The sequence below is a fragment of the Heteronotia binoei genome, chromosome 1 (assembly GCF_032191835.1).
Source record: "Heteronotia binoei isolate CCM8104 ecotype False Entrance Well chromosome 1, APGP_CSIRO_Hbin_v1, whole genome shotgun sequence".
NCBI lineage: Eukaryota > Metazoa > Chordata > Lepidosauria > Squamata > Gekkonidae > Heteronotia > Heteronotia binoei.
Genome location: NC_083223.1, coordinates 14,773,720 through 14,800,248, shown reverse-complemented (window position 1 = coordinate 14,800,248; position 26,529 = coordinate 14,773,720). Strand labels below are relative to the sequence as shown.

The 26,529-nt window shown below is 44.4% G+C and overlaps 1 protein-coding gene across 2 annotated transcripts in view; it reads left to right on the top strand.

The window, feature by feature from the left end:
- SUPT3H (SPT3 homolog, SAGA and STAGA complex component) overlaps positions 1 to 26,529 on the top strand; it is a 436,825-nt gene that overhangs the window by 305,808 nt on the left and 104,488 nt on the right. For both annotated transcript variants that reach the window (XM_060231273.1, XM_060231262.1), the window contains one exon: positions 26,060 to 26,135. In XM_060231273.1, the coding sequence (XP_060087256.1) occupies positions 26,060 to 26,135 (76 nt within the window). The remainder of the gene's footprint in view (positions 1 to 26,059; positions 26,136 to 26,529) is intronic.

Below are 26,529 nucleotides of genomic sequence, written 5' to 3'. Positions count from 1 at the left end.
ACCAAGTCAGAAACCAGAGGTGGTGATGGAATTTGATCAGAGTAACCAAACGACCTTCACTGTAGACACCGGCTGTAGCAGAAGAGCATCGGAACGATGTGGAGCAGTTGTTAATGAAGCAGCTGCTAAGTCTCAGCAAAGAAGCGGAACTGAAAATGTTATTTATTTTTTATTTATCAAATGTATAGCCCGCTCCCTCTTCCCTGAATGGGACTTGGGGCACTTAACAGCATATTAAAATACACTTGATAAAAACAGTACAAAAAATACAATACATAAAACTTTTTAAAATATAAAATCGATTTAAAATATATCCTGGTTGAAATCCAGGACTTTTTTTTTAGCAGGAACACAGTTCAGTCTGGCTTGGTGTCAGGGGTGTGGCCTAACATGCAAATGAGTTCCTGCTGAGCTTTTTCTTCAGAAAAAAAGGAAAGGAAAGGTCCTCTGTGCAAGCACCAGTTGTTTTTGACTCTGGGATGATGCTTTCACAACATTTTCACAGCAGACCTTTTTACGGGGTGGTTTGCCATTGCCTTCCCCAGTCATTACACTTCCCCCCCAGCAAGCTGGGTACTCATTTTACCGACCTTGGAAGGATGGAAGGCTGAGTCAACTTCGAGCCGACTACCTGAACCAGCTTCTGCTGGAATCAAACTCAGGTCGTGAGCAGAGGGCTCCGACTGCAGTACTGCAGCTTTAGCAATCTTCTTCAAAAAGCCCTGCGCAAAACCATGGTGACATCAGGGGGTGTGGCCTAATATGCAAATGAGTTCCTGCTGGGCTCTTTCTACAAAGAAAGCCCTGTTGAAAACTATCCACTCTCAAGCAGGGTAGGATGCATGAACGGCGAAGACACAGCTACCTGGGGGGATCACAGTTGCCTAAAGGCCGCCTGAAAGGAGCAGCTTCGCATACCCTGCGGAACCTAGGGGTGGGATGAAGGAGACTGGCATTCATCCGGTTCTTCTCACAGCCAACGCAAGACATTGTTTGAAACAGCATCATCCAGAACATCACGAGACACGCAGACAGCTAGATGAATCACTGGACTGCTGATTTCACATCAGGAAATAACAGTGCAGATAAGGTTTACAGTATTTACAAATCAGAGGAAGGCTGTCAACAGAAAGAATAGGCCTTTGGAAAAAAAGACAAGGAAAAAGAGTATTTCTTAAGAACTGCCAATATGAGCCTCTCCTAGTGTGGTCAGATCAGCAGCCTTCATGCTGGACGGTTTTAGGGCTGAAATGGAACATGAAGCCAGACAGTGGATTTGTAATCCACACCTTGAAATTTATCTTCAGGAGGAAAGGCCAATTTATGATAAAGAGGAAAAGACTTATTTATGTATGGGTAGGAGGACGTGTGTGCCGTATGGCACAGTCTGTACTGCGCTCTTCCAGCTTTACCACTGCCAAAATTCTAGCTTTAAATCATTTCATAAGTCATGCATAGGTCGAGTAATCTCATTCGTATTGCAAAATATGCATACATTAATCACTTAATTAAAATACATGTGTCCTCACTGTCCTTAAGGCTATTAACAAGGTGCCCCAGAAGTACAAATTACAGTGAAATAGATTCCATTAATACCGATCAGCGTTAAAGCAGCCCAAAACGGTTATCGTAAAAACACCGAGAAAATTTTCCAGTTTGAGCCGGTCAGAGTTCTGAAACAAAAAATGTAGAGCAAAGGTGGCCTCTGAACTACTTAAGGTCGGTCATTCCACAATATTTGCAATGAGAGAAGCAATGCCCCAGCATAAGCCAAGGAAGGACGGACCAATGTGTGGGACAGCACAGTGAATAGGAAACCATTTGAAGAACATCAGAAGAAGAAGACCATAGATTTATACCCTGCCCTTCTCTCTGAATCAGAGTCTCGGAGCGGCTTACAATCTCCTTTATCTTCTTCCCTCACAACAGGCATCCTGTGAGGTGGGTGGGGCTGAGGGAGCTCTCCCAGAAGCTTCCCTTTCAAGGACAGCTCTTGCAAGAGCTATGGCTGACCCAAAGCCATTCTAGCAGCTGCAAGTGGAGAAGGAGGAAATCAACCTGGTTCTCTCAGATAAGAATCCGCGCACTTCACTATACCAAACTGGCTCTCCAAATCAGGCCAGGAGCCAGGATTTTTTGGCTTGTGGGGCAAATTTTTTTCTGATGGGGCTGTGCAGTTTTAAACCCTCGCCCCAACACACACAATCAGATAAACTTTTGTTAGTAATGCATCGTTTTTTTCCAGTTCCTGCAATTTTAAGAGACCCTGCCTTTCTGCAAAACTCAACGGGTTTTTCAAAAGAGTTCCCTTTGGAGCTAGAAGAGGTGATGGCATAAGGAGCATCTGATCAAAGTAAAACTGCAGTCCTTCCCCGAGGCCGAGCACTTTCAAGAAATCCCTTTAATGGAGACTTCCGGGGTTGGAAAATGCCGAGCTGAATTGCTTCTCAGAAGGGGAGCAGGCTGGGGCTTCTGTTCGGGGTAGTGGAGGGTAATTTAATGCCTACTGCCTGCTTTTCTCAGTCAGATCAGTCTAAGATATGCACAGGAAACTCTGAGGAGATTTACCTTGGCTAAAAGGGAGCTCCGGGGGGGGGGGGCTCCTTTGAGGGGTCTCCAGAGACGAGTTGCATATTCATCATCTGCAGAAGTTTCCAGAGTCATTTATTTGACATAAGCTTGACAGGATCCTAAACTTCTTTGAGACTGCTAAACATCTAAAGCTATACAAGATCGGTGTTGGATCTGGATAACTGCAGAAAAAGGTACTGATGACTATCTTCATTCCGGGACTATTTAAAGTTAAACAAAATAAAATCAGAAGGTGGGAAATAGAGATTCAGAAAGCTTGGAAAAGAAGGGGAGAAGGGGCGAAATTTGAACATTGTAAATTTAAAGGACAGTGCTAAAAAGTGGAAAGGAATTTATTGTTTTGTCTACTTGCGGTTTTGGTGGAAAAGCCCTATCGTCACAGATTTGCAGCTCTCACAGTCAACACAGGAAATACGTCAAACATCACGAGATCTTTTTACCAGTGAAAACGGGATTTGGTGGCAAGAAAAGCAGGAAGTTTCGGATGGAAAAAGGAAATCAATGAAGCAGCTAGCCTACTCTAGGACTATAATATCATAGAAAAACATCGGCGGCCATTGCTAGGAGGTCAAAATTTAAACAAAGTTTTAAAAGTGTTCGGGACATTAAAAATTGGTGAAGCTGACAGGTGACAATTATAAGGTAAATACTATTGGACGTTATCACTGATAATTATTTTAGTAGCCTTTTGAAGGAAATTTTTTTAAAGGGAAGCAGAAAGCAGCGACCGCCATTTTGGAAGAAATAAAAACTTTAAAAATTAATATCTGAGCCCAGGAGGCTCTGAGGATGGCGAAATTTGGCTTATTGAAAAGGGCAAGCCTTACTCTATCAAACCTGATAGTTAAAATTTAATTTGGAGAGGTCAAAACTTTCAGTGTTTTTTTAAATGTCAGAGCATAAGTTAACCCGTGCAAGGACTGCCTCAGTGGAGAAAATGCAAGAGCAATTAGAAGCAATGGAAGCCAGGATGATGAAAGGGGTGAGAGACATGATAACTGGTTCTAAAAAAGAAATTAGAAAAGACATTGAAGAGCTAAGGAAAAATATAGAAGATCTCAGAAATGAGACTGTGGTAACATCAAAGAAAGTGCAAGAGGTTGAAGAGAGAGTGAAAGTACATGATTCCACCTTGCTAAAAATGCAAGAAAAGGTGGCAATTCATGACTGCAAATTGATGGAAACCCAGATACGTCTGAGAGGAGTACCTGACGATGAAGAGACTGATTTGAAAGGATATATAATAAGAATAATTGCAGAATTTTTGGAGGAAGATCCTGAAGGAACTAGAAGCATGTATGACTATATGTATAGAGTGAACTCAATATATGCCAAGAAAAATAATCTACCAAGAGATGTGGTTATAAGATACATGACAAAAGAAATGGTGGGAAAAATCTTGAATAAAATTTTTGAAAAGACATTGATAGTGGGAGGCAGCAGAGTAAGAATCATGAAAGAATTGCCAAGACAAGTGATAAATGACAGAAAAGCATACAAAAAATTGACAGAAAAACTACATGACAATGAAATGAGGTATAGATGGATAATACCTGAAGGTCTGTGCTTTGAGCTGCAAGGAAAAAGGATTACAATTACAAGCACACAGGAACTGCGTAGGTTTTATGAAGAACATAAAGAATTTGCACCATGATGGATTACAAATTATTATCTTGGAATGTAAATGGACTAAATTCACTACAAAAAAGAAAGGCAACGTTTCATTAGATTAAAACAAAATTGTAATATAGTTTGGCTACAAGAAGTGCATATCAAACAAAAGGATTACACATTTTTATGGAATAAACAACTGGGACTAGAATTTTATTCATTGGCTGAACAGAAGAAAAGGGGAGTGATTTTCCATATTAAACAAGAATTGGAGCCGAAATTAGTGTTTAAAGATAAAGATGGAAGATTTGTAACGGTAGAAATAATATTAAATGCAAAAAAAAGTTGTTATTGGGAATGTATGCACCAAATGGTGCAAAGGATGCTTTTTTAAAAGACATTATACAACAATTTGATGAATTGACTAATGACCAAGTTTTGATAATGGCGGACTTTAATGGAACAATTAAGAACACAGTGGATAGGTCTGGGGGTAAAAAAAAAATAATAAGGAAGGAAAATTGCCAAAGTCTTTTTTTTTTAATTGGTCAAACAAGAAAATTTGGAGGATATATGGAGGAAATTTAATCCTGAAGTGCGGGACTTTACCTTTTTTTCAGCAAGACATAAAACTTTTTCCAGAATTGAAATGTTGTGGGGCACTAAAGACTTGGGCCTTATAACAAAGAAAATAGAGATTTTACCTAAAATTGGGGCTGACCATAACCCAATAATGTGGATTACAAAATTGTCTAAGAAGTTGAGAAGATGGAGATTGAATGAAGATTTACTACAGAATAAAGAAATAGTGACATCTCTAGAAAATGAAACTAACGCTTTCTTCCAAATAAACGATAAAGAGGCTATAGAATTTCAGACAGTGTGGGATGCTTATAAAGCAGTAATGAGAGGAATATTGTTTACATTGAATAACAAAGATAAGAGGGCAAAAGAAAAACAGATGTTGGACATTCAAAACGAAATAAAGAAAGAAGAAGGGGAACTGAGAAAAAGGCCAGGGAAAAAGAAAATTATAAGGGAGATTACAATATTACAAACGCAAATGAGACATTTGTTAAATAAAGAACTGGAATGGAATCTGAAAAGATTGCAGCAGAAATCTTTCGAGGGAGCAAACAAATCCGGAAAATATTTGGCTTAGCAATTGAAGAAAAAGAGAGAAAGTAAAATTATTAGATTGTGGTGGATGGAAGAGAGGTGGTAGATCAAGAAGGAATAAAAAGAGAGTTCTTTAAGTATTATGCCAAGTTATTTAAAGATGTTAAAATAAGGAAAGGAATGATAGATGAGTACTTACAAAAGATAAAAATAGCACTCTTAGCAGAAAATATGCGAAAAGTTTTGAACGATCCAATTGAAAAAATAGAAATTGAAGCAGCAATTAATGCTGAAAATGGAAAAGCACCTGGGCCAGATGGATATACAGCTAATTTTTTTAAAACCCTCAAAGAGGAGTTAATCCCGAAACTTCAGAAATTGATGAATATGATAAGAACAAAAGGGAAAATACCAAATATGTGGAAGGAAGCTGTTATTTTGTTGATTCCAAAGAAAGATAGAGATGTTACGAACGTAAAAAATTATAGACCAATTTCATTATTAAATAATGACTATAAAATATATACAAGAATCTTGGCAGAACGGTTTAAACAATATTTGATAAATTTTATAAAGGAAGATCAAGCGGGGTTTCTTCCCAAAAGGCAAATAAGAGACAATATCAGAACTGCTGTAAATGTTGTAGAATATTATGAAAGACAACCAGAAAAGGAAGTAGCATTATTCTTTGCGGATGCAGAGAAAGCATTTCACAATTTAAATTGGGATTTTATGTTTGCAGTAATGGAGAAAATGGAGCTGGGAGAAAGCTTTATAAGAATGATAAAAGCAATACATACTGAACAACGTGCAAGCCTATGTATAAATGCTGATCTTACAGAAGACATGATAATTAGTAAAGGTACAAGACAAGATTGTCCACTTTCCGCACTGTTGTTTATAATGACTCTTGAAATATTACTGATGCAAATCCAAGAAGATAAAGAAATAGAAGGATTAAAAGTAAAAGGATTTACTTACAAATACAGAGCATTTGCAGATGATATAATATTTATAAATGAAAACCCCCTAGAAGTCACACCTTTGTTGTTAGCCAAAATACAAGAATATGGGGAGTTGGTGGGACTTTGTATTAATAAAGAAAAATCAAAACTTCTATGTAAAAATATGCAAATAAATAAGCAACAAGAATTGCACAGACTAACGGGCTGTGAAGTTACCTCCAAGGTAAAATATTTGGGTGCGGAGATTACAATGAAGAATATTGATTTGTTCAAAAATAATTATGAGAAGCTATGGTGTAAAATGGATGAAGATATGTTAAAATGAAATAAACTTAATTTGTCACTGTTGGTTAAAATAGCCGGAATTAAAATGAATATTCTACCAAGAATAATGTATTTGTTTCAAACTATTCTGATCGTGAAAGACAGTAGACAGTTTAATAGATGGCAAAGGAAAATTTCAGAGTTTGTTTGGGTGGGGAAGAAACCAAGAATTAAAATGAAAATTTTAACAGATGCAAAAGAGAGATGCAGATTTCAATTACCAGATTTAAAATTATATCATGAAGCAGTTTGATTAGTATGGATAAAAGAATGGATAATGTTGTTAAACAAAAAACTCTTAGCGTTGGAAGGTCATGGAAATAAATTTGGCTAGCACGCTTATATGTATTATGGGGGGAAAAGATAGACGGCTTTTTCTCTCACCATTATATAAGAAACAGGTTGCTAAATACATGGATGAAATATAAGAAATATGGAGATGAGAGAAAACTGTTATGGATAGTGCCAGCTGAAGTAATAAAAATAACAGCTGAGATGGGTGAAGAAAAGTGGTTGTCATATAATCAACTATTAAAAATACAAAGTGGCAAAATAGAATTGAAAACTGCTGAAGAGCTGAATAATAAATATGATTGGTTTCAAATGCAACAAATAAAGAGCTTGGTGGAGAATGACATAAAAACTGAAGGAATAAGAAAAGAGCAAACAGAAATGGAAAAAGTTCTGCTTGGAGACAATGAAAAATTAATTTCAAAATTATATAAATTACTTTTAAAATGGTCTACGGAAGATGAAGTAGTGAAATCTCAAATGATTAAGTGGGCAATTAATGTAAATAAAGAAATACAGATGGAAACTTGGGAATATTTGTGGAAGAACTCTATGAAGTTTTCGACGTGTTATAGTATTAAAGAGAACTGTTTTAAAATGATGTATAGATGGTATATGACTCCTAAGAAATTGGCAAAGATGAATAATAAGATGCCAGACAGATGCTGGAAATGTAAAAAAGATGAAGGTTCTTTCTACCATATGTGGTGGACTTGTGAAAGAGCAAAAAAGTATTGGCAGATGATTCAACGAGAAATTTCTAAGATCTTGGGATATGAATTTAAGAAAGTTGCAGAGACTTTTCTGTTGGGATTACAAATGGAAAAATTTCCAAAAGAAGATAGAACTATAATTTGGTACTTGCTTTCATCTGCTAGGACATTATATGTGCAGTTGTGGAAGCAAGAAAAAATACCAGAGAAATGGGATTGGATTGTAAAAGTTATGACATGGACAAATTAACAAGAATTAATGAAATGGACAAATTAACAAGAAATGGACAAATTTACAAGAAATGGAGTGAAATGGACAAATTAACAAGAATTTTAAGAGACTATGATTTAGAAGTTTTTAAGATGGAGTGGAAAAAGTTCAGAAGATATGTAGAAAAAGAGTGGAAAATAAAAGGACATTGGACAATTTTTGATAATGATTAAGTCTTAGAAAAAAGAAGAATATTATTTTTTGTTTTTATTAGTTAAGGGTACCTTTAAACATTAGTACTTTAAGTAAATAACACCGGCGGGGGTCAAGTAACGGGGGGGAGGGGTGGGTAGAAAGTAAGATATGGGATAGATAAAAAAGTTATTAATGATGCAAGAAATATAATTTGTTACCATATGTTACCAAATAAAATTGTTTTAACCAGCAAAAATTCCCTGAATTGGAAATATCATTTGCACAGACTTCATGCTTTATAAAGCAGGCACACCAACGGCGCACATACGGTTTGCCACACCTATTGTGTTAATTACAGACAACTTCAGAAACATGCATACATGCTCCTTGGAACCCTGTGAGAGCTGGAGGACTACTACATATGTACATTGATGTTTGAAGACAAGTGTTGCACAAGCGAAAATCTCAGTGAATTTGTGCAAGACGGAGCACTTTCTTCCCCGTTTATTACAGGGCCCAGAAATTGGTTGCGGAAGAAAGATCTTCTGAAAGCGGAAACACAAGCGGGGACACAATCAGCTTGCTTAACACAAGGGCTGCTAGAGTTTTTTTTCTAGCATTTCTGCCCAAGTGGAAATTTTTGCTTTGCTTCCAACTCACAGATAGGATCTACACTTCACGTCTTTGCTCTGGGAAACTTTAATGTACCACTAAGGTACCTGCAACCAGGCATACCTGCTGTGTAAACCTGCTGTAGGTATTCCCAAACAATTTTGTCCAATAGTGGGGCTGGGTCAGTGTCACTGGGGAGGGGAGTCCAGTCCAGGGCGGAGACTGGGTCCTGGTGGGTAAACAGATGGCCCAGAATGTGGAAGGGAGGGGGGTTGCACTCGACCCTGTTTCCACTCCCTCCATACCAGTAGGAGGTTCGGGCCACTCAGACTGGGGACCTTCGTCCCCTCTTGTCTCTCTGGGTTCGCTCTCTGTCCTCGGCCTACAACTGTCTCTCCTGGCTCCTTCCTCATTGCCGCTGCCCCCCCTTTTACCCTCTCTCCCCTGACAGCTCCTCCCTCCCTCCCCCTCAGTGATCTGTCTCGCAGGTGGGTTCGGGGATTCACTCTGGTGCCAGCGTGGGGTCAGCCAAGGATGCTCCCAGGTGAGCCCGGTCTTCCATCGGGATGATCCAAGCGGCAGGGTAGCCTCCAGCCTTTCCTCCCTTGGTCAAGATCCCAGGAAGCATTGGGAAAAGGGCAGAAAAGGGCAACTAAAATGATTAAAGGGTTGGAACACTTCCCTTATGAAGAAAGGTTATAACAGTTGGGGCTCTTTAGCTTGGAGAAATGTCGACTGCGGGGTGACATGATAGAGGTTTATAAGTTTATGCATGGGATAGAGAAGGTAGATAAAGAAGCACTTTTCTCCCTTTCTCACAATACCAGAACTTGTGGACATTCAATTACCATATTTTTCGGACCATAAGACGCACTCCCCCCCCCAAAAAAAGTGGGGGGGGGGGGAAGTGTGTGCGTCTTATGGAACGAAGATATGTACCTTCCTGGGGGGGGGGCGATCCGCTGCCTCTGCCTCCGATCCGGCGCTTCCCCCGTACCTCCCTGCCTGGCTCCATCTTCTTCCAGCAAGCGCTGGGATCGCTCCACATGGCTCCACCGCAAACCCAACGCTTCGCGAGCGCCGGCTGTGGAGAGGGCAGCGTGCTTCCTCCTTGTCTGTCTGCCTGGCTCCACCTCTGATGCTTAAAGCAAGCGCTGGGATCGCTCCCTCCGCCCTCTGATCCCAGCGCTTGCTTTAAGCATCACAGCTGAAGCCAGGCACACAGGCAAGGAGGAAGCATGCTGCCCTCTCCACAGCCGGCGCTCGCGAAGCGCTGGGTTTGCGGTGGGGCCACGTGGAGCGATCCCAGCGCTTGCTGGAAGAAGATGGAGCCAGGCAGGGAGGCGCGGGGGAAGCGCCGTATCGGAGGCAGAGGCAGCGGATCGCCCCCCAGGAGGAAGGTGCGTCCTATCGTCCGGAGCGCCTTATGGTGCGAAAAATACGGTAAGTTGCTGAGCAGTCAGGTTAGAACTGATAAAAGGAAGTCCTTCTTCACTCAAAGGGTGATTAACGCGTGGAATTCACTGCCACAGGAGGTGGTGGCGGCTACAAGAATAGCCAGCTTCAAGAGGGGATTGGATTAACATATGGAGCCAGGGTCCATCAGTGGCTATTAGCCACAGGGTATTATTGGAACTCTCTGGGGCAGTGATGCTCTGTATTCTGGGTGCTTCGGGGGGCACAGTAGGAGGGATTCTAGCCCCACTGGTGGACCTCCTGACGGCACTACATTTTTTTGGCTACTGTGTGACACAGAGTGTTGGACTGAATGGGCCATTGGCCTGATCCAACGTGGCTTCTCTTATGTTCTTATGTGACACAGAGTGTTGGACTGGAGGGGCCATTGGCCTGATCCAACATGGCTTCTCTTCTGTTCTTATGTGACACAGAGTGTTGGACTGGATGGGCCATTGGGCTGATCCAACATGGCTTCTCTTACGTTCTTATGTGACACAGAGTGTTGGACTGGATGGGCCATTGGGCTGATCCAACATGGCTTCTCTTATGTTCTTATGTGACACAGAGTGTTGGACTGGATGGGCCATTGGGCTGATCCAACATGGCTTCTCTTACGTTCTTATGTGACACAGAGTGTTGGACTGGATGGGCCATTGGGCTGATCCAACATGGCTTCTCTTATGTTCTTATGTGACACAGAGTGTTGGACTGGAGGGGCCATTGGCCTGATCCAACATGGCTTCTCTTCTGTTCTTATGTGACACAGAGTGTTGGACTGGATGGGCTATTGGGCTGATCCAACATGGCTTCTCTTCTGTTCTTATGTGACACAGAGTGTTGGACTGGATGGGCCATTGGGCTGATCCAACATGGCTTCTCTTACGTTCTTATGTGACACAGAGTGTTGGACTGGATGGGCCATTGGCCTGATGCAACATGGCTTCTCTTATGTTCTTATGTGACACAGAGTGTTGGACTGGATGGGCCACTGGCCTGATCCAACAGGGCTTCTCTTATGTTCTTATGTGACGCAGAGTGTTGGACTGGATGGGCCACTGGCCTGATCCAACATGGCTCCTCTTATGTTCTTATGTGACACAGAGTGTTGGACTGGATGGGCCATTGGCCTGATCCAGCATGGCTTCTCTTATGTTCTTATGTGACACAGAGTGTTGGACTGGATGGGCCATTGGCCTGATCCAACATGGCTTCTCTTATGCTCTTATGAAGTCCTCTGGTTTCCCCTCTCAGGGACCAAGAAGGGGACAGGCTGAGACTGGTGATGATGCTGGACAGGGGCAAGAAAGCAGGAGGACCGGGTGACTGTGAAGCAGTACAGGATGTAGTTCACCTGGCTGAGTAATCTGCCACTTTCTGGGCTCTTGCAAGGTTAAAGCTCGGAAACTCTGCAACAAGAAATGATTTGGGGTGGAAGAGTAAAATAATAAATCCTCAGCGTTCCAGCTTTCTCTGGAGGCCCTTTCAAGCTGAGAATTCTACCCAGACTTGGCCGGAATGAAACTTCCTCATTATAGGGGAAGGATTCAGGACAATGTGGGTGTATAAACCAGCTGCAGGACATCAAAGTCTGCTGCATCTTACGTACTGATTCAGACTAATGGGAAGGACAGAAATGAACAGTCTGGTTCGTAATGCGAGGATAAGCGAGATAACAAAGAATCGCCTGTGAATCTGCGCTTTATGGACAGAGCTGCGCTTTTATCACAGCATCCATCAGTCTGTCACAAAACGTTCTCTTGGCCTCAGCTGAAGACCCAAAGTGTGCCTAATCTTTAAGGTGGATTATGTGCTCATGCCATTCGCCCCCTCTCCGCCCCCGTTTTGGTTGCCACTTAAGTTGAAAGTGAATTTAAGAAGAAACCAAGTCGGTAAAAACGTATAATGGAAGTGCCGAGATAAGGTTTAAGACAACTGGGATTTTTAAATGGAATTTGCAACACTGTAGTGCCTCCTTTTGTTTTTTTCTGTTTATTAAAAGCAGGCCTCTTCGAGACCCACTAACCGGTGAGAACAGACGTGTGCCATAGAGGTTATTCCTCGGCAGTTCGCTCTTTGGAAAGTGCATGTGGAATCCCAGGACGTGGATGTTGTGGGATTTTGAAAAGCACTTCCTAACATTTGCCTTGGCTGCAATGGTTTTGTACTTTGTACATGAGCTGGGATCCAAGCTCTCTGCAGATGGTGACTGTAGCCATGAAATTAAAAGGCGTTTGCTCCTTGGGAGGTCAGCTATGGCAAACCTTGGCAGTATAATAAAAAGCAGACACATCACCTTGCCAACAAAAGTCCGCATAGTCAAAGCTATGGTATTCCCAATAGAAATGTGTGGCTGTGAGAGTTGGACCATAAGGAAGGCCGAGCGCAGAAGAATAGATGCTTTTGAGCTGTGGTGCTGGAGAAGAATCTTGAGAGTCCCTTGGACTTCAAGAAGATCCAATCAGTCAGTCCTAAGGGGAATCAACCTTGACTGTTCCCTGGAAGGTCAGATGCTGAAGCCAAAGCTCGAATACTTTGGCCACCAAATGAGAAGGGAGCACTCCCTGGAGAAGACCCTGATGCTGGGAAAGACAGAAGGCAAAAGAAGAAGGGGACGGCAAAAGATGAGATGGCTGGACAACGTTACTGATGTAACAAACACGAATTTGAGCCGACTTCGGAGGTTGGTGGAAGACAGGAGGGCCTGACGTGACTTTGTCCATGGGGTTGCAAAGAGTTGGACTTGATTGTGCAGCTGAACATCAACAATGAACATGAGCTGCAGGTGATCAGCATGAGTACCGTAGTGGGGAAAGTTATCGATATCAGCACCTATTTCCCTCCGTGGTTGCATTTGCCCATCTCTTGTAAATATGTCACAGAAAACATTTGATGCTGTGGCGATGTTCACGATATTCTATATGGTTGGTGAACGCATACAGCATATAGAAAACTTATGTGGCTGGGCTGGGTATATTCCTTCATTTTTAAAAATAACAAAGTACTGTCAAGTCACAGCTGACTTGTGATGCCCCCCTCATGGGGTTTTGAAAGCAAGAGATGACCTGAGGTGATTTGCCGCCACCTTCCTCTGTAAAGCAGCCCTGAACTTATTTGGTAGTCTCCAGGGCTTTTTTTGGAGTAGAAACTCCCTTGCATATTAGGCCTCACCCCCCTGATTTAGTCAATCCTCCAATAGCTTACATGGCTCTTTGTACAGGGCCTGCTGTAAGCTCTTGGAGGATTGGCTACATCAAGGGGGTGTGGCCTAATATGCAAAGGAGATCCTGCTGCAAAAAAAAAGCCCTAGTGGTCTCCCACCATGGCCGTCCCTACTTAGCTTCTCACCTGTGACAAGCTTGGGCTATTCTTGGCTATTCAAGCTGCTCTTGATTCTTCCTCATGGGTCAGTAAATTCCACTGACCCATGCAGTGAAGGACTCTTCAGAACAGGTGATTCCCATACAGCAAAAGGCTCTTAAGAACTTGGGCCACTGTGATGACTATGTGTGGAACTGAAAGCCAATGACCCCTTTGTGAACATTGCAGGCAAACCGAGGGATGTCGCAAGTCTAACTTCTGCACAGAAGCTCGCTCAGCTCTTCTAAGAGCTGCATTTGATTCCAGTCCCCATTGGCCTTCTCATTTGCATGAAGAGCATTATGCATCAAGGGTAGAGATGTAAAATTTCTGGAAATTTTTAAGCTCGGGGAAAAAAACCATTCCCCCCCCCCTTTTTGGGGGGAAAAAACCCAGCAATTTTTGGGATAATTGAAAAAAAAAAATGCTACATGAGCGCTTCTTTTTTCTTTTCCAGACTGAAAGTCATTCTGTTACTTCAGGAACATAAAATACGACTTTGGACGATTTTACTTGGCATGAAATTATCACAACTAGCATATTAAAAATATAGTGTATCGAAACAATTATTACAAACAAAATTTACTTTTTAAATGATAGTTCTTTGTAATTGTAACAAATGGAGCAACAATCTGAACTGTTTACTAGTTTATGTGGAACACAAAAAACCCTCCACAAAACAATTTAAAAAAATCCAGAAGTAACCATTATTCGTATTTCCTCACCACAGCATTAAATAAAAATAAAAAACTCATTCTCATAAAAAGAATTGAAGAGGGGGGAAGTGTATAGAAGGGTGTGTTAGGACTAAGATTCAATGAATGGGCATGACCTAGGACTTCCTTATCCTCAGTGCACAGAAATTAGAATGATCTGATACCAGGTGGTTCCGACATTGGAGCCAGGGGGTGGCCTTACAGTGGTTTTCCTCCTTCCTCCGTGGTCGGGGACAAAGGGTGGCTATCGGTGAGCAGACCTCCCTGCGTCACCCACTAGAATGTGGTGTACCGCAGGGAGCTATTCTCTCGCAATTGTTTGGATACACTATATTTTTAATATGCTAGTTGTGGTAATTTTATGCCAACATGTTCAACATCTATATACGCCCCCTTGCCCAGATTGCCAGAGGTTTTGGACTGGGTTGTCACCAGTATGCAGATGACACCCAGCTCTATCTGTTGATGGACCGCCACTCAGACTCTTCCCCAGACCGTCTAACCAGGGTGGTTGAAGCAGTGGCCGGTTGGTTGCAACTGAGCCGGCTGAAGCTTAATCCTACCAAGACAGGGGTCCTGTATATGAGTTGGGTGGGGGTGTGTGTGTGGCTAGGATCAGGCATTTTGCTCCGCACCCTGGATGGTGCATCTCTTGTGCCAGCTCAGAAGGTGAGGAGTCTGGGTGTGATACTGCATGCCACCCTCTCTATAGAGGCCCAGGTCACAGTAGTTGCATGATCTGCCTTTTACCATCTGCGGCAGGCCAAACGACTAGCGCCCTATCTAGCTCTCCGGGACTTAGCTACAGTGATCCATGCAACAGTCACTTCCAGGTTGGACTACTGTAACTCGCTCTACGCAGGCTTGCCCTTGAGGCTGACCTGGAAACTCCAGCTGATGCAGAATGCGTCAGCACGTTTGCTGACTGAATCGCCTGTACGGGCGAGCAGCCGGCCGATGCTGTGCAGCCTGCACTGGCTGCCAATCGAGTACCGGATCTGCTTCAATGTATTAGTACTGATGTTCAAAGCCTTGTGTGGCTTTTATTGTTTAACTGCTTTACTGTTTTATTGTAATAGTGTAATTATTGGTTTTACTGTTTTGATATGTTGGAATCCGTATAGTCAAAGCGATGGTATTCCCAGTAGTAATGTATGGCTGTGAGAGTTGGACCATAAGGAAAGCCGAGCGCAGAAGAATAGATGCTTTTGAGATGTGGTGCTGGAGAAGACTCTTGAGAGTCCCTTGGACTGCAAGAAGATCCAATCAGTCAGTCCTAAGGGAAATCAACCCCGACTGTTCCCTGGAAGGCCAGATGCTGAAGCTGAAGCTCAAATACTTTGGCCACCAAATGAGAAGGGAGCACTCCCTGGAGAAGACTTGAGAGTCCCTTGGACTGCAAGAAGATCCAGTCAGTCAGTCCTAAGGGAACTCAACCCAGACCGTTCCCTGGAAGGTCAGATGCTGAAGCTGAAGCTCAAATACTTTTGCCACCCAATGAGAAGGGAGCCCTCCCTGGAGAAGACCCTGATGCTGGGAAAGACAGAGGGCAAAAGAAGAAGGGAATGGCCAAAGAGGAGATGGCTGGACAGCATTACTGTTGTAAAAACACGAATTTGAGCAGACTTTGGAGGATGGTGGAAGACAGGAGTGCCTGACGTGACTTCGTCCAAGGGGTCGCAAAGAGTCGGACTCAACTGTGCGACTGAACAACATGTTGGAATCCCTGAGCCCAATTTGGGAAAGGGCGGAATATAAATCCACAGAAATAAATAAATACCACACAGATTTTTTAGAAATAATTTGGAAAATATTTGAACACCTGGTCATAAAATATTTTATTTATCATGTTAAAATAAAATGTTCCATAATCAATTTCTTTTCTTTCCTTTTTTTCAATATTTCCAATTTTGCGGGGAGGGGGGGGGAAGGCTTCTGGAAAACCATTTTTTCCCGGATTTTTCTGGATTTTTCCGGGCGTTCACATCTCTAGGGTGAAGGATGCCAGATGAAACCAAAATGCCCCCCCCCCTTTTTTTTGTTCACGCTGTGAAGGAAACTGGCCTTGATCTGGTTGTCTTTTCCAGTGTCCCATAGTGAAAGAAAGATATGATGGAAACTGCTTTTGAACATGAAAGGTATCGCACTGTCATGCGATTGCATTGTTCTGTATAGTGCAAAGAGTAGCTTTAAAGTGCATAATGCAGCTGTTTAAGCACTTGGAACGCACGGCAATGGCATTGAGAGAAGACAGGCCCCGTATTAAGGCTCCCCTCCACCTTTAGCTACACTGTTGGTACGGTCGCCCATCACTCAGTGCATCAGGGCCCAGAGTTCTAAACAAGATTTGTCAGCTGGTGATTAAAGGCACACCCTTCCCATTTGTTCAGCCTGGCCCCCTCCAAAAAGATGTTTTTATAATAGGGCATGAAAAGGTCTTTAGCTTTCTGCTGGAATAAATCACCTGGATGAAAGAGATTGCCGTTTGGGGCACAGTATTGCTTCGTTAGGAACTTCTGTTCCAGGGCAGAGGGGGCGGGTGGTGTTTTTTAAGAGGCCGGCTTTTAACACAGGCCTCATTCTTTAATTTGACAGGATAATCTAACGCAATTTGGGCAGGCTGAGAGTAGTAGACTAGATGACAAAAAAGTAGTAGACTGTGATGACAAAAAAAAATAGGCGTGTGCATTTGGATTTTAAAGGTAAAAAGGCAAAGGTAGTCCCCTGTGCAAGCACTAGTCGTTTCCGACTCTGGGGTGACGTTGCTTTCACAACATTTTCATGGCAGAGACTTTTTACGGGGTGGTTTGCCATTGCCTCCCCCAGCAAAATGGGGACTCATTTTTCTGACCTCAGAAGGCTGGAAGGCTGAGTCAACCTGGAGCCGGCTACCTGAACCCAGCTTCCGCCAGGATCGAACTCAGGTTGTGAGCAGGGAGCTCAGACTGCAGTACTGCAGCTTTACCACTCTGTGCCATGGGGCTCTTCATTTGGATCTTACTGAGCCAAAAATATACCTGAAAGATACCTTATTGGGTATCTTGTAAAACCATAGCGAATAAGGGAAATCCTAGAGCAGAGGTGGCCAAACTTGATAAACGTAAGAGCTGCATAGAACAAATGTCAGATGTCTGAGAGCTGCAAGACATGAATGTCAGATGTTTGAGAGAAGGGAGGGGGGAAGGAAGGAAGAAGAAGAAGATATTGGATTTCTATCCCGCCCTCCACTCCGAAGAGTCTCAGAACGGCTCACAGTCTCCTTTACCTTCCTCCCCCACAACAGACACCCTGTGAGGTGGGTGGGGCTGGAGAGGGCTCTCACAGCAGCTGCCCTTTCAAGGACAACCTCTGCCAGAGCTATGGCGGACCCAAGGCCATGCTAGCAGGTGCAAGTGGAGGAGTGGGGAATCAAACCCGGTTCTCCCAGATAAGAGTCCGCACACTTAACCATTACACCAAACTGGCTCTCCGGAAGGAAGGAAGGAAGGAAGGAAGGAAGGGACCTACCTCAGGGACCGCCTCTCCCCATATATCCCCAGGAGAGCGTTAAGATCTAGCTCCCAAAACCTCCTACAAATCCCGGGGCCAAGAGAGGCCAGACTGAAGATAACTCGGGAGCAAGCCTTTTCATTAATGGCCCCTCGCTGGTGGAACCAACTTCCAGAGGGGGTGCGAGCCCTGCGGGACCTGAACCAGTTCCGCAGGGCTTGCAAAACCTCTCTTTTCCAGCTCGCATTTGAATTAGGACCAGACTAAACTGATTAAATCATCGTAACTTTAGCCATCTTATGGGTAACTGAAACTGATGTTTGATAGTATGTAATTGGGATGACAGAATTTATAGCACCTATTTTTATCTATATTAATCTATTTATGTAACTGTACTATATTTAAAATGTTGTTTATTTGTCTTAATTAAATCATGACGTGTCATGTCTGTGAGCCGCCCTGAGCCCGCCTTCTGGTGGGGGAGGGCGGGATATAAGAATAAAATTTGATTTGATTGATTGATTTGATTTGATTTGATTTGATTTGATTTGAAGGAAGGAAGGAAAATATATTGGGAGAAAGGTGGATACAAAGCAACTTTAAATGCAGACAAGGGCTAAAGCACTGGGGGCCGCAATAAAACCAAAGAGACAGCAGAGATTCTGGAGTGGCACTGTAACATGCCATTATTTTCCCGTCTCTAGTGCCCAGATAGATAAGCTAGATACCATGCATCTACCCAGAATGCTGTTCTTCGGGACTTCCTTCCTTCTGGCTGCCTTCTCACTTCATGAGGGTAGACTGTGACTTCGGCACCTCTTTCCCTCCTAGCTTAGAATGATAACTGGAATGCCTATTCTTCCTTTCCTGTCATAGTATGAAGTTCTTTAACAATTAAAGCCAGTTTGGTGTAGTGGTTAAGTGTGTGGACTCTTATCTGGGAGAACCAGGTTTGATTCCCCACTCCTCCACTTGCACCTGCTGGAATGGCCTTGGGTCGGTCATAAGCTCTGGCAGAGGTTGTCCTTGAAAGGGCAGCTGCTGCGAGAGATCTCTCAGCCCCACCCACCTCACAGGGTGTCTGTTGTGGGAGGAGAAGACATGGGAGATTGCAAGCCGCTCTGAGTCTCTGATTCAGAGAGAAGAGCGGGGTATAAATCTGCAATTTTTCTTCTTAAAGCAGGGACCACGAAATCTTTCCGAGCCTGTGGGCGCATTTGGAATTCTGAAACACGGGCACCATTTGGAGGGACTCCTGAATTAAGGGCTTCCACTTATTTTCCGAAGGAACAAGCCTTCTGTGGTCTTTACCCCTAAGGATTGCCTCTCCTTTCCACTGTGTAAACCTTCTCATAGCTAACAAAGCAGCTGGTACTGTTGCGAGTTTCCCTGCTCTTACTCCCACCCCTGTGTTTTTTCTAATCAGGGCGTTTTTTTGTAGCAGGAGCTCCTTTGCATATTAGGCCGCACACCGCTGATGTAGCCAATCCTCCAAGAGCTTTCAGGGCTCTTAGAACAGGGCCTACTGTAAGCTCCAGGAGGATTGGCTACATCAGGGCTGTGCGGCCTAATATGCAAAGGAGTCCCAAAGAGATCCAGTTTAGTGCAGTGGCTAAGTGTGCCGAGCCCTATCTGAGAGTCCCGGGTTTGATTCCCCACTCCTCCACTTGCACCTTCTGGAATGGCCTTGGGTCAGCCATAACTCTCATAGGAGTTGTCCTTGAAAGGGCAGCTGCTGTAAGAGCTCTCTCAGCCCCAGCTACCTCACAGGGTGTCTGTTGTGGGGGGGGGGGGAGATGTAAAGGAGATTGTGACCTCTCTGAGACTCTGAGATTCAGAGTATAGAGCGGGATATAAATCCAATATCTTCCAATATCTTCTTCCTCCTGCTACAAAAAAAGCCCTGTTCCTAATGGCACTTTGACCTCCCCGCCCCCCTACCACCGGAGTGGAATTGATGAGGAGAGCTCAGTGGGCTACAGCAAAAAGAGTGCTGTACTTACACTCCTCCCCCCCTTCTCTTTGAAGTTAGTGCTATGCCATTAAAGGTTTTTTGGAATTGAATCGAATGATAGAATCGCCCCACCCCTCTGCTGGTGGTGCTTTGGATGCAACTTGTTTTCCTGATGTATGTATGGCTGTGAGAGCTGGACCATAAGGAAGGCCGAGCACAAAAGAATAGATGCTTTTGAGCTGTGGTGCTGGAGAAGACTCTTGAGAGTCCCTTGGACTGCAAGAAGATCCAATCAGTCAGTCCTAAGGGAAATCAACCCAGACTGTTCCCTGGAGGGTCAGGTGCTGAAACTGAAGGGGATGGCAAACGATGAGATGGCTGGACAGCATTAGTTCAGACCTTTATTGGCATAGAAGCAATCACGATTCACAATCAAAAGTAGGTACAAAGGCCTGAAGTATAGTAAGAACAATACATAAAGCAAGCAATTAAAATGGCAGGCAATAATACTAATCAAAAGTAGACACCCAGCAGTTAAAATACAGAAGTATGCCTAGATTTAATTTTATAGGCTTCTACTAAGAAATTTGCAACACATGTACCGTAGTAATGTGGGGATTAACATCTTCTAAGAAGTAGGTTAGAGTTTTCCTTTTAGTAAATACATTGTGTGTTGGAGATATTCAGCTAAAAATTGTCTCCGTTGTGAGGCCAGGAAAGGACATTCTAAAATAATATGGGATGTCACTAACACGAATTTGAGCAGACTTCAGAGGATGGTGGAAGACAGGAGGGCCTGGCGTGACTTTGTCCATGGGGTCGCAAAGAGTCGGACTCGACTGTGCGACTGAACAACAACAAAGTTTTCCTGCAGTTCTGGTGCGTTGGAACCTGTGAACAAAATTACGGCCAGTGGATTAAATAGCAGTTTGGGCATATAAAGCCAAGGAGAGCAAAAGGAAAAAAAAAATGGAACGTAATTCTAAGAACCGGCTGCAACTTTTGGGGTTGGGGGGGGCATGCCCTCAAAACAATGCCGAGTAATTTTTCTCTCCCCCAGTAGTATGTTCAGATAAATGCAGTGTGTTGGTTCAGAGGCAAAATGCTGCAGTTAGAGCATATTTAGCATTTCCCTCTTTCCAGAGCATTCCCGCTTATCTGCTTTCCCTGTGTCTTTTTCCTGCTGTGGTTCTCTTGCGATTTTTTTGTGTGCCAGGAGCCTGGAAAGTTGCCAGTTTAAAGAAAACCTGAGCAAACTCTTGCATTGGCCTCGCTTCATAAAGGACAAGTAGTGAAATGGAAGGATGCATTCTTAGAAAAAAGGTTGCCTATGAAATCTACCTCTACTGAATTCTCTCCCTCCCCCCTCCCCATTTTAGGATTTCTCTTTTACCAGAAATATTTACCACAATGAAACTCATAATATCCTAATCTGTGGTTCTTCCAGAGACATATTTATAGAATAAGTGTTCAAAGTGAAGTGAAAATTAACCTCTTCTAAACCACTCGCCTCTAGGCAAAAAAACCCCTTTGTTTTTTGTTATGTAGCTCTTCTGCATCATAAAAATCAGTAGACCTCCTTCTGTTGCCACCTTCCACCTCTGTGTGAAGACCAGGGGTTTTTTTGTAGCAGGAACTCTGTTGCATATTAGGCCACACACCCCTGATGTAGCCAATCCTCCTGGAGCTTGCAGGGGTGTCAAACATGTGGCCCAGGGGCCAAATCAGGCCCCTGGAGGGCTCCTATCCGTCCCCCAAGCAACTGGCTGTCATCTGCTTCCTTCTCCCTCTCTCTTGCTCCCTTCTGCATAACAGCTTGCTTTGCAAGCTTGCTCAATCACACAGGAGCTACAGAGCAAAACCTCTATTTTCTCCATTGGCTGAGGCCCCTCCCTTTAAAAAAAACCCCCTTTAATTGTGTTTGTGTGCTTTGTAAAGTTTATACCTGTTCTACCTAAACTTAAATAGGTACACTCATGGCCCAGCTCAACATGGCCCGGCCCAACAAGGTCTCATTTATGTCAGATCCGGCCCACGTAACAAATGAGTTTGGCACCCCTGGCTTACAGGGCTCTTAGTACAGGGCCTACTGTAAGCTCCAGGGGGATTGGCTATATCAGGGGTGTGTGGCCTAATATGCAAAGGAGGTCCTGCTATTAAAAAAAAAGCCCTGGCGAAGACTCATTTGGCATTCTCTCAATGAGTCCTCCTCCTGAAACAAAGCTTTATATTTTGTATGTATTTTAACACTCTGACCTTGATCGTCCGAGCTAGCATGATCTCATCAGATATTGGAAGCTCAGCAGGATTGGCCCTGATGGGAGGCCCCCAAGGAAGTCCAGGGTTGCTACACAGAGGCTGAATTCAGATGGCCAATTTGGGCCAACACAGCAACAGCCACGTCCGGATTTAAATGGCGAGTTCAAACGTGCACATCTGGGTCCCACCTCACTCCTGCCCCTACCTTGTCCTCGGCCGTCGCTCTGCCCACCACAAAAAGCTATCAGGTAGCAAGTGGGAGCAAATTACTGAATCACCTCCGGGGTGCCTTTCCTGGTCGTCTAAATCAGGGGCCTCCAACCACCAGTCTGTAGACCAGTACCGGTTCGTGGCTTCTAGCAACCGGGCTGTGGAACAAGACAGGCGATGCACCGCCCCCACCTGCCTGGGATCCGGGCAGACCCAAGAGGCAGTGCAGCCTCAGGCAGGGGTCTTTAAATAGGAGGGGGAGGCAGACTGGCCTCCTGCCGCCTGGCCAACTAGCAGGGAGGCTGCAGAAACAGCCTCAGTCTCTCCCCCCCCCATTTAAAGACCCCCATGGGGGGCAGGGATGGGGTGTGGGGCGTGGGGGCAGAAAAAAACCCCAGTACCCCCACCGGTCCATGGGAAAATTGTCTTCCATGAAACTGGTCCCTGGTGGCAAAAAGGTTGGGAGCCACTGGTCTAAATGGCCGGGGAGCGCAGGACTGGATCTACATGTTTTTGAGGGGGGGGGGGGCAAAACTAAAAAATGATGCCCCCTTATGGGGCCATTCTATCTTACAGGCCCATAGAATAGAATGGACTCCATACCCAGTTTAGCGTCCCCCTTCTGATGGCGCCTGGGTCAAGTGCCCTCTCTGCTCCCCCTAGATCCAGTCCTGGGGGAGCGCCAGGGAAGTGTCGCTTTTGCGCTTGAGCGGTGTCACCGCCCCTTTGGGGAACACGCAGCCCATCCCTGTTCCAGCAGCGGGCTGCATGCCGTCTGGCCCCCCTGGGGCACTTTCCACAAAACCGCCCCAAGCTGCCCATCTGTACCACAGGAGAAGGGGCTTCAGTATAAAGTCAAAGCAGATAGAATATCACTGAAAAACAATGAGTATACTTCATACTTCATATATAAGGATTGAAGTATACGCACTGTTTTTCAGTGGTATTCTATCTGCTTTGCCCATCTGTACCAGCCAGGGTCAGGCGATGGCAAACAGCCTCTGAACTCTTCTGCCTTGAAAACCCTACGGGGTTGCCATAATTCAGCTGTGACCTGATGCTGCTTTCCAATGCCACCATGTATTTTAACTGTTTTGTATGTAGTTTAACCAGGGCTTTTTGGGTAGAAGAAGCCTAGCAGGAACTCATTTGCGTATTAAGTCACACCCCCTGATACCAAGCCAGCCAGAACTGCGTTCTTGTGCTTTCCTGTTTTTTAAAAAAGCCCTAATTTTAACTCTTTCCCCCCAACTCATTTGAAAGCTGTTTAATGAAGCATGTTTGGGAAGGGGGCTTGGTGGCCCTTGTAAGAACCGAAAGGCAGGATAGAAATTGTGTTATTGCGGGAAGAAACAGAAAGAAACCCCCTTCAGATCTCTAATCCGCAAGTGGAGAAATATTAAATAGTTTTGACACATAAAGGGACAGGTTTAAAGGGATTCATTGTGACCGGAGAACATTCTTCTGTCGTATTTCTATTCAGAGGCACAGAAAGAAATAATTTTCTTTCACATAAGCCATTGATTTAATTTCCTAAATATATTTACACATGCCCACAGGATAAACTTTTTGTGTGAGTCTGTGAAATGCATTATCAGGATCTTGAGCTTGGCTTTTCTTTCCGGAAGACAACCAGAGTTCCAAGCGGGCTTTTTTTGTAGGAGGAACTCCTTTGCATGTTAGCCACACGGCCCTGATGTAGCCAATCCTCCAGGAGCTTACAGGCTTCTTAGTACAGGGCCCGCTGTAAGCTCCTGGAGGATTGGCTACCTCAGGGGTGTGTGGCCTCATATGCAAAGGAGCTCCTGCTACAAAAAAAAAAAAAAAAAAAGGCCCTGCAAGTCAGAAAAGAAGTGTGGGATCAGAACAGAACAGGGAATATGCTCATTTTAAATTCCTTTGAAAGTCAAATGTGCACCAGTCAGGCATCCATTTTCGGCAATAAGAAGTTTTTTTTCCTATATTAAACGATAAGAATAGAAAATATAGAATATAGATAAGAATAGAAAATTGAGAAGATTGTTGTTCAGTCGCACAGTTGAGTCCGACTCTTTGCGACCCCATGGACGAAGTCACATCAGGCCCTCCTGTCTTCCACCATCCTCCGAAGCCTGCTCAAATTCGTGTTTGTTACATCAGTAACGCTGTCCAGCCATCTCATCTTTTGCCGTCCCCTTCTTCTTTTGCCTTCTGTCTTTCCCAGCATCAGGGTCTTCTCCTGTGAGTCCTCCCTTCTCATTGGGTGGCCAAAGGATTTGAGCTTCAGCTTCAGCATCTGACCTTCCAGGGAACAGTCTGGGTTGATTTCCCTTAGGACTTGAGAAGATACAGGGGTTTAAAGCCACGCGACAGCGTATGGATTTTAATATGTGGCTTTTGTACCAAGCTGGCTTCCCTGCAATCCTAAATCAGACTTTTCCCTGCAGCCACTGTGGCCGGACCTGCCTGTCCCGCATTGGTCTTGTCAGCCACCAGCGAGCCTGCAGCAGACGTGGACTATTGCACCCTTCTTAAATCTTCGTTCGCGAAGCCAAGCCGAGAGGGCTTCCCTGCTATATAAAAATGAAAACTTGAAATGAGTCATATAAAAGTTTCATTGACTTGAACGGACTTAATGAGTAGTTTCGGGAAGTCTAGGTGCCAACCTTAAGCTAGAACATAATTTATTTGGGGAGGGGGGCAAGGATTACTTTGGGCTGTTGGGCCCACCATTGGCCAGTTAGCTCTCAAGCAGACCACCATTAGGGGCTGGGCCATTGCAGGCTGGGTGGGGCACACAAACCCGGGGGACGCAGGCTTCCTTCTGGTCCATGGCTAACCTTCAAAAGGAATAGGCTGAAGATGCACTGGGCGTGAAGCAAGAGCGCGTTGACTTGGGCTGACTCAACGAACAGTTTCGAGAACAGTGCAGCACCTGTTCATGCGACTGATGCTGGAAGGAATAAATGTCGCCTCTAGCTCTTAGCACGGTGGCGCAGAGTGGTAAAGCTGCAGTACTGCAGTCCTAAGCTCTGCTCTCGACCTGAGTTCGATCCCCGGCGGAAGTTGGGTTTTCAGGTAGCCGATTCGAGGTTGACTCAGCCTTCCATCCTTCCAAGGATGGTAAAATGAGTCCCCAGCTTGCTGGGGGGAAAGTGTAGAGGACTGGGAAGGCAATGGCAAACCACCCTGTAAAAAGTCTCTGACATGAAAACGTGAAAGCAACGTCACCCCAGAGTCGGAAACGACTGGTGCTTGCACAGGGGACCTTTCCTTAGCTCTTTGGAGAAAGAGCAGGGTGCCCAAGTGAGTTCAGCCATTTTGATGAGGGTATTGGTGATGATACCAGATTTATATCTCGCCCTATACTCTGAATCTCAGAGTCTCAGAGCAGTCACAATCTCCTTTACCCCAAAGCAGACACCCTGTGAGGTGGCTGGGGCTGAGAGGGCTCTCACAGCAGCTGGCCTTTCAAGGACAACCTCTGCCAGAGCTATGGCTGACCCAAGGCAATTCCAGTTGGTGCAAGTGGAGGAGCGGGGAATCAAACCCGGTTCTCCCAGATAAGAGAGCTATGGCCAACCCAAGGCCATTCCAGCAGCTGCAAGTGGAGGAGTGGGGAATCAAACCCGGTTCTCCCAGATAAGAGAGCTATGGCCAACCCAAAGCCATTCCAGCAGCTGCAAGTGGAGGAGTGGGGAATCAAACCTGGTTCTCCCAGATAAGAGAGCTATGGCTGACCCAAGGCCATTCCAGCAGCTGCAAGTGGAGGAGTGGGGAATGAAACCCAGTTCTCCCAGATAAGAGTCCGCGTACTTAACCACTACACCAAACTGGCTCTCTTTGAGGGAATGCAACCAGCACAGAACAAATCCCTGTAAATTTAACCATCTCGGACAGCAGCGTTTGTTTGTCATTGACTCGCTAGTGATCATGAGACTTTTGTAGATTCCATTTATGTTGAATTGCCTTTGAATAACAAGCTCTTCTTTTTTTTTTTCCAGAGAGCAGAAAGACAAACCCGAATGATGGACTCGGCACAGTACACTGAATTTTGTGAAAGTCGTCAGCTGAGCTTTTGTAAGTGTTCTCTCCCGTCCGACTGCAGTTTTTGTTTTTCAAATTTTATTTCTGAGAGAGACGAGTGGGCGACGTGATCCGGGGGCCAGCCCTGTGGGTAAAGGCTCTGTTTAGTGGGTAAGCAATCTGTTTGAATTGTGAGAGCAACAAGTCAGCATATATAGCATCTTACTGCAAAAGATCTGAAGGCACCGTCTGTGTCCTCAGCTCGCAAAGAGGATCAATCAAACACTTTCAGCCTTGGCACTGAGGCTGAAGACATACGGATTGTTTACAACAGCAGTGCATTTGCTCAGGAAATGCACTCCTTGTATTCTGACTCAGTGCGCCTATTCCTCTTTAGAATCAAAGTCTTGGGGGCGGGGGGAACGGTTCTAAAAACTTAAAGCACAAA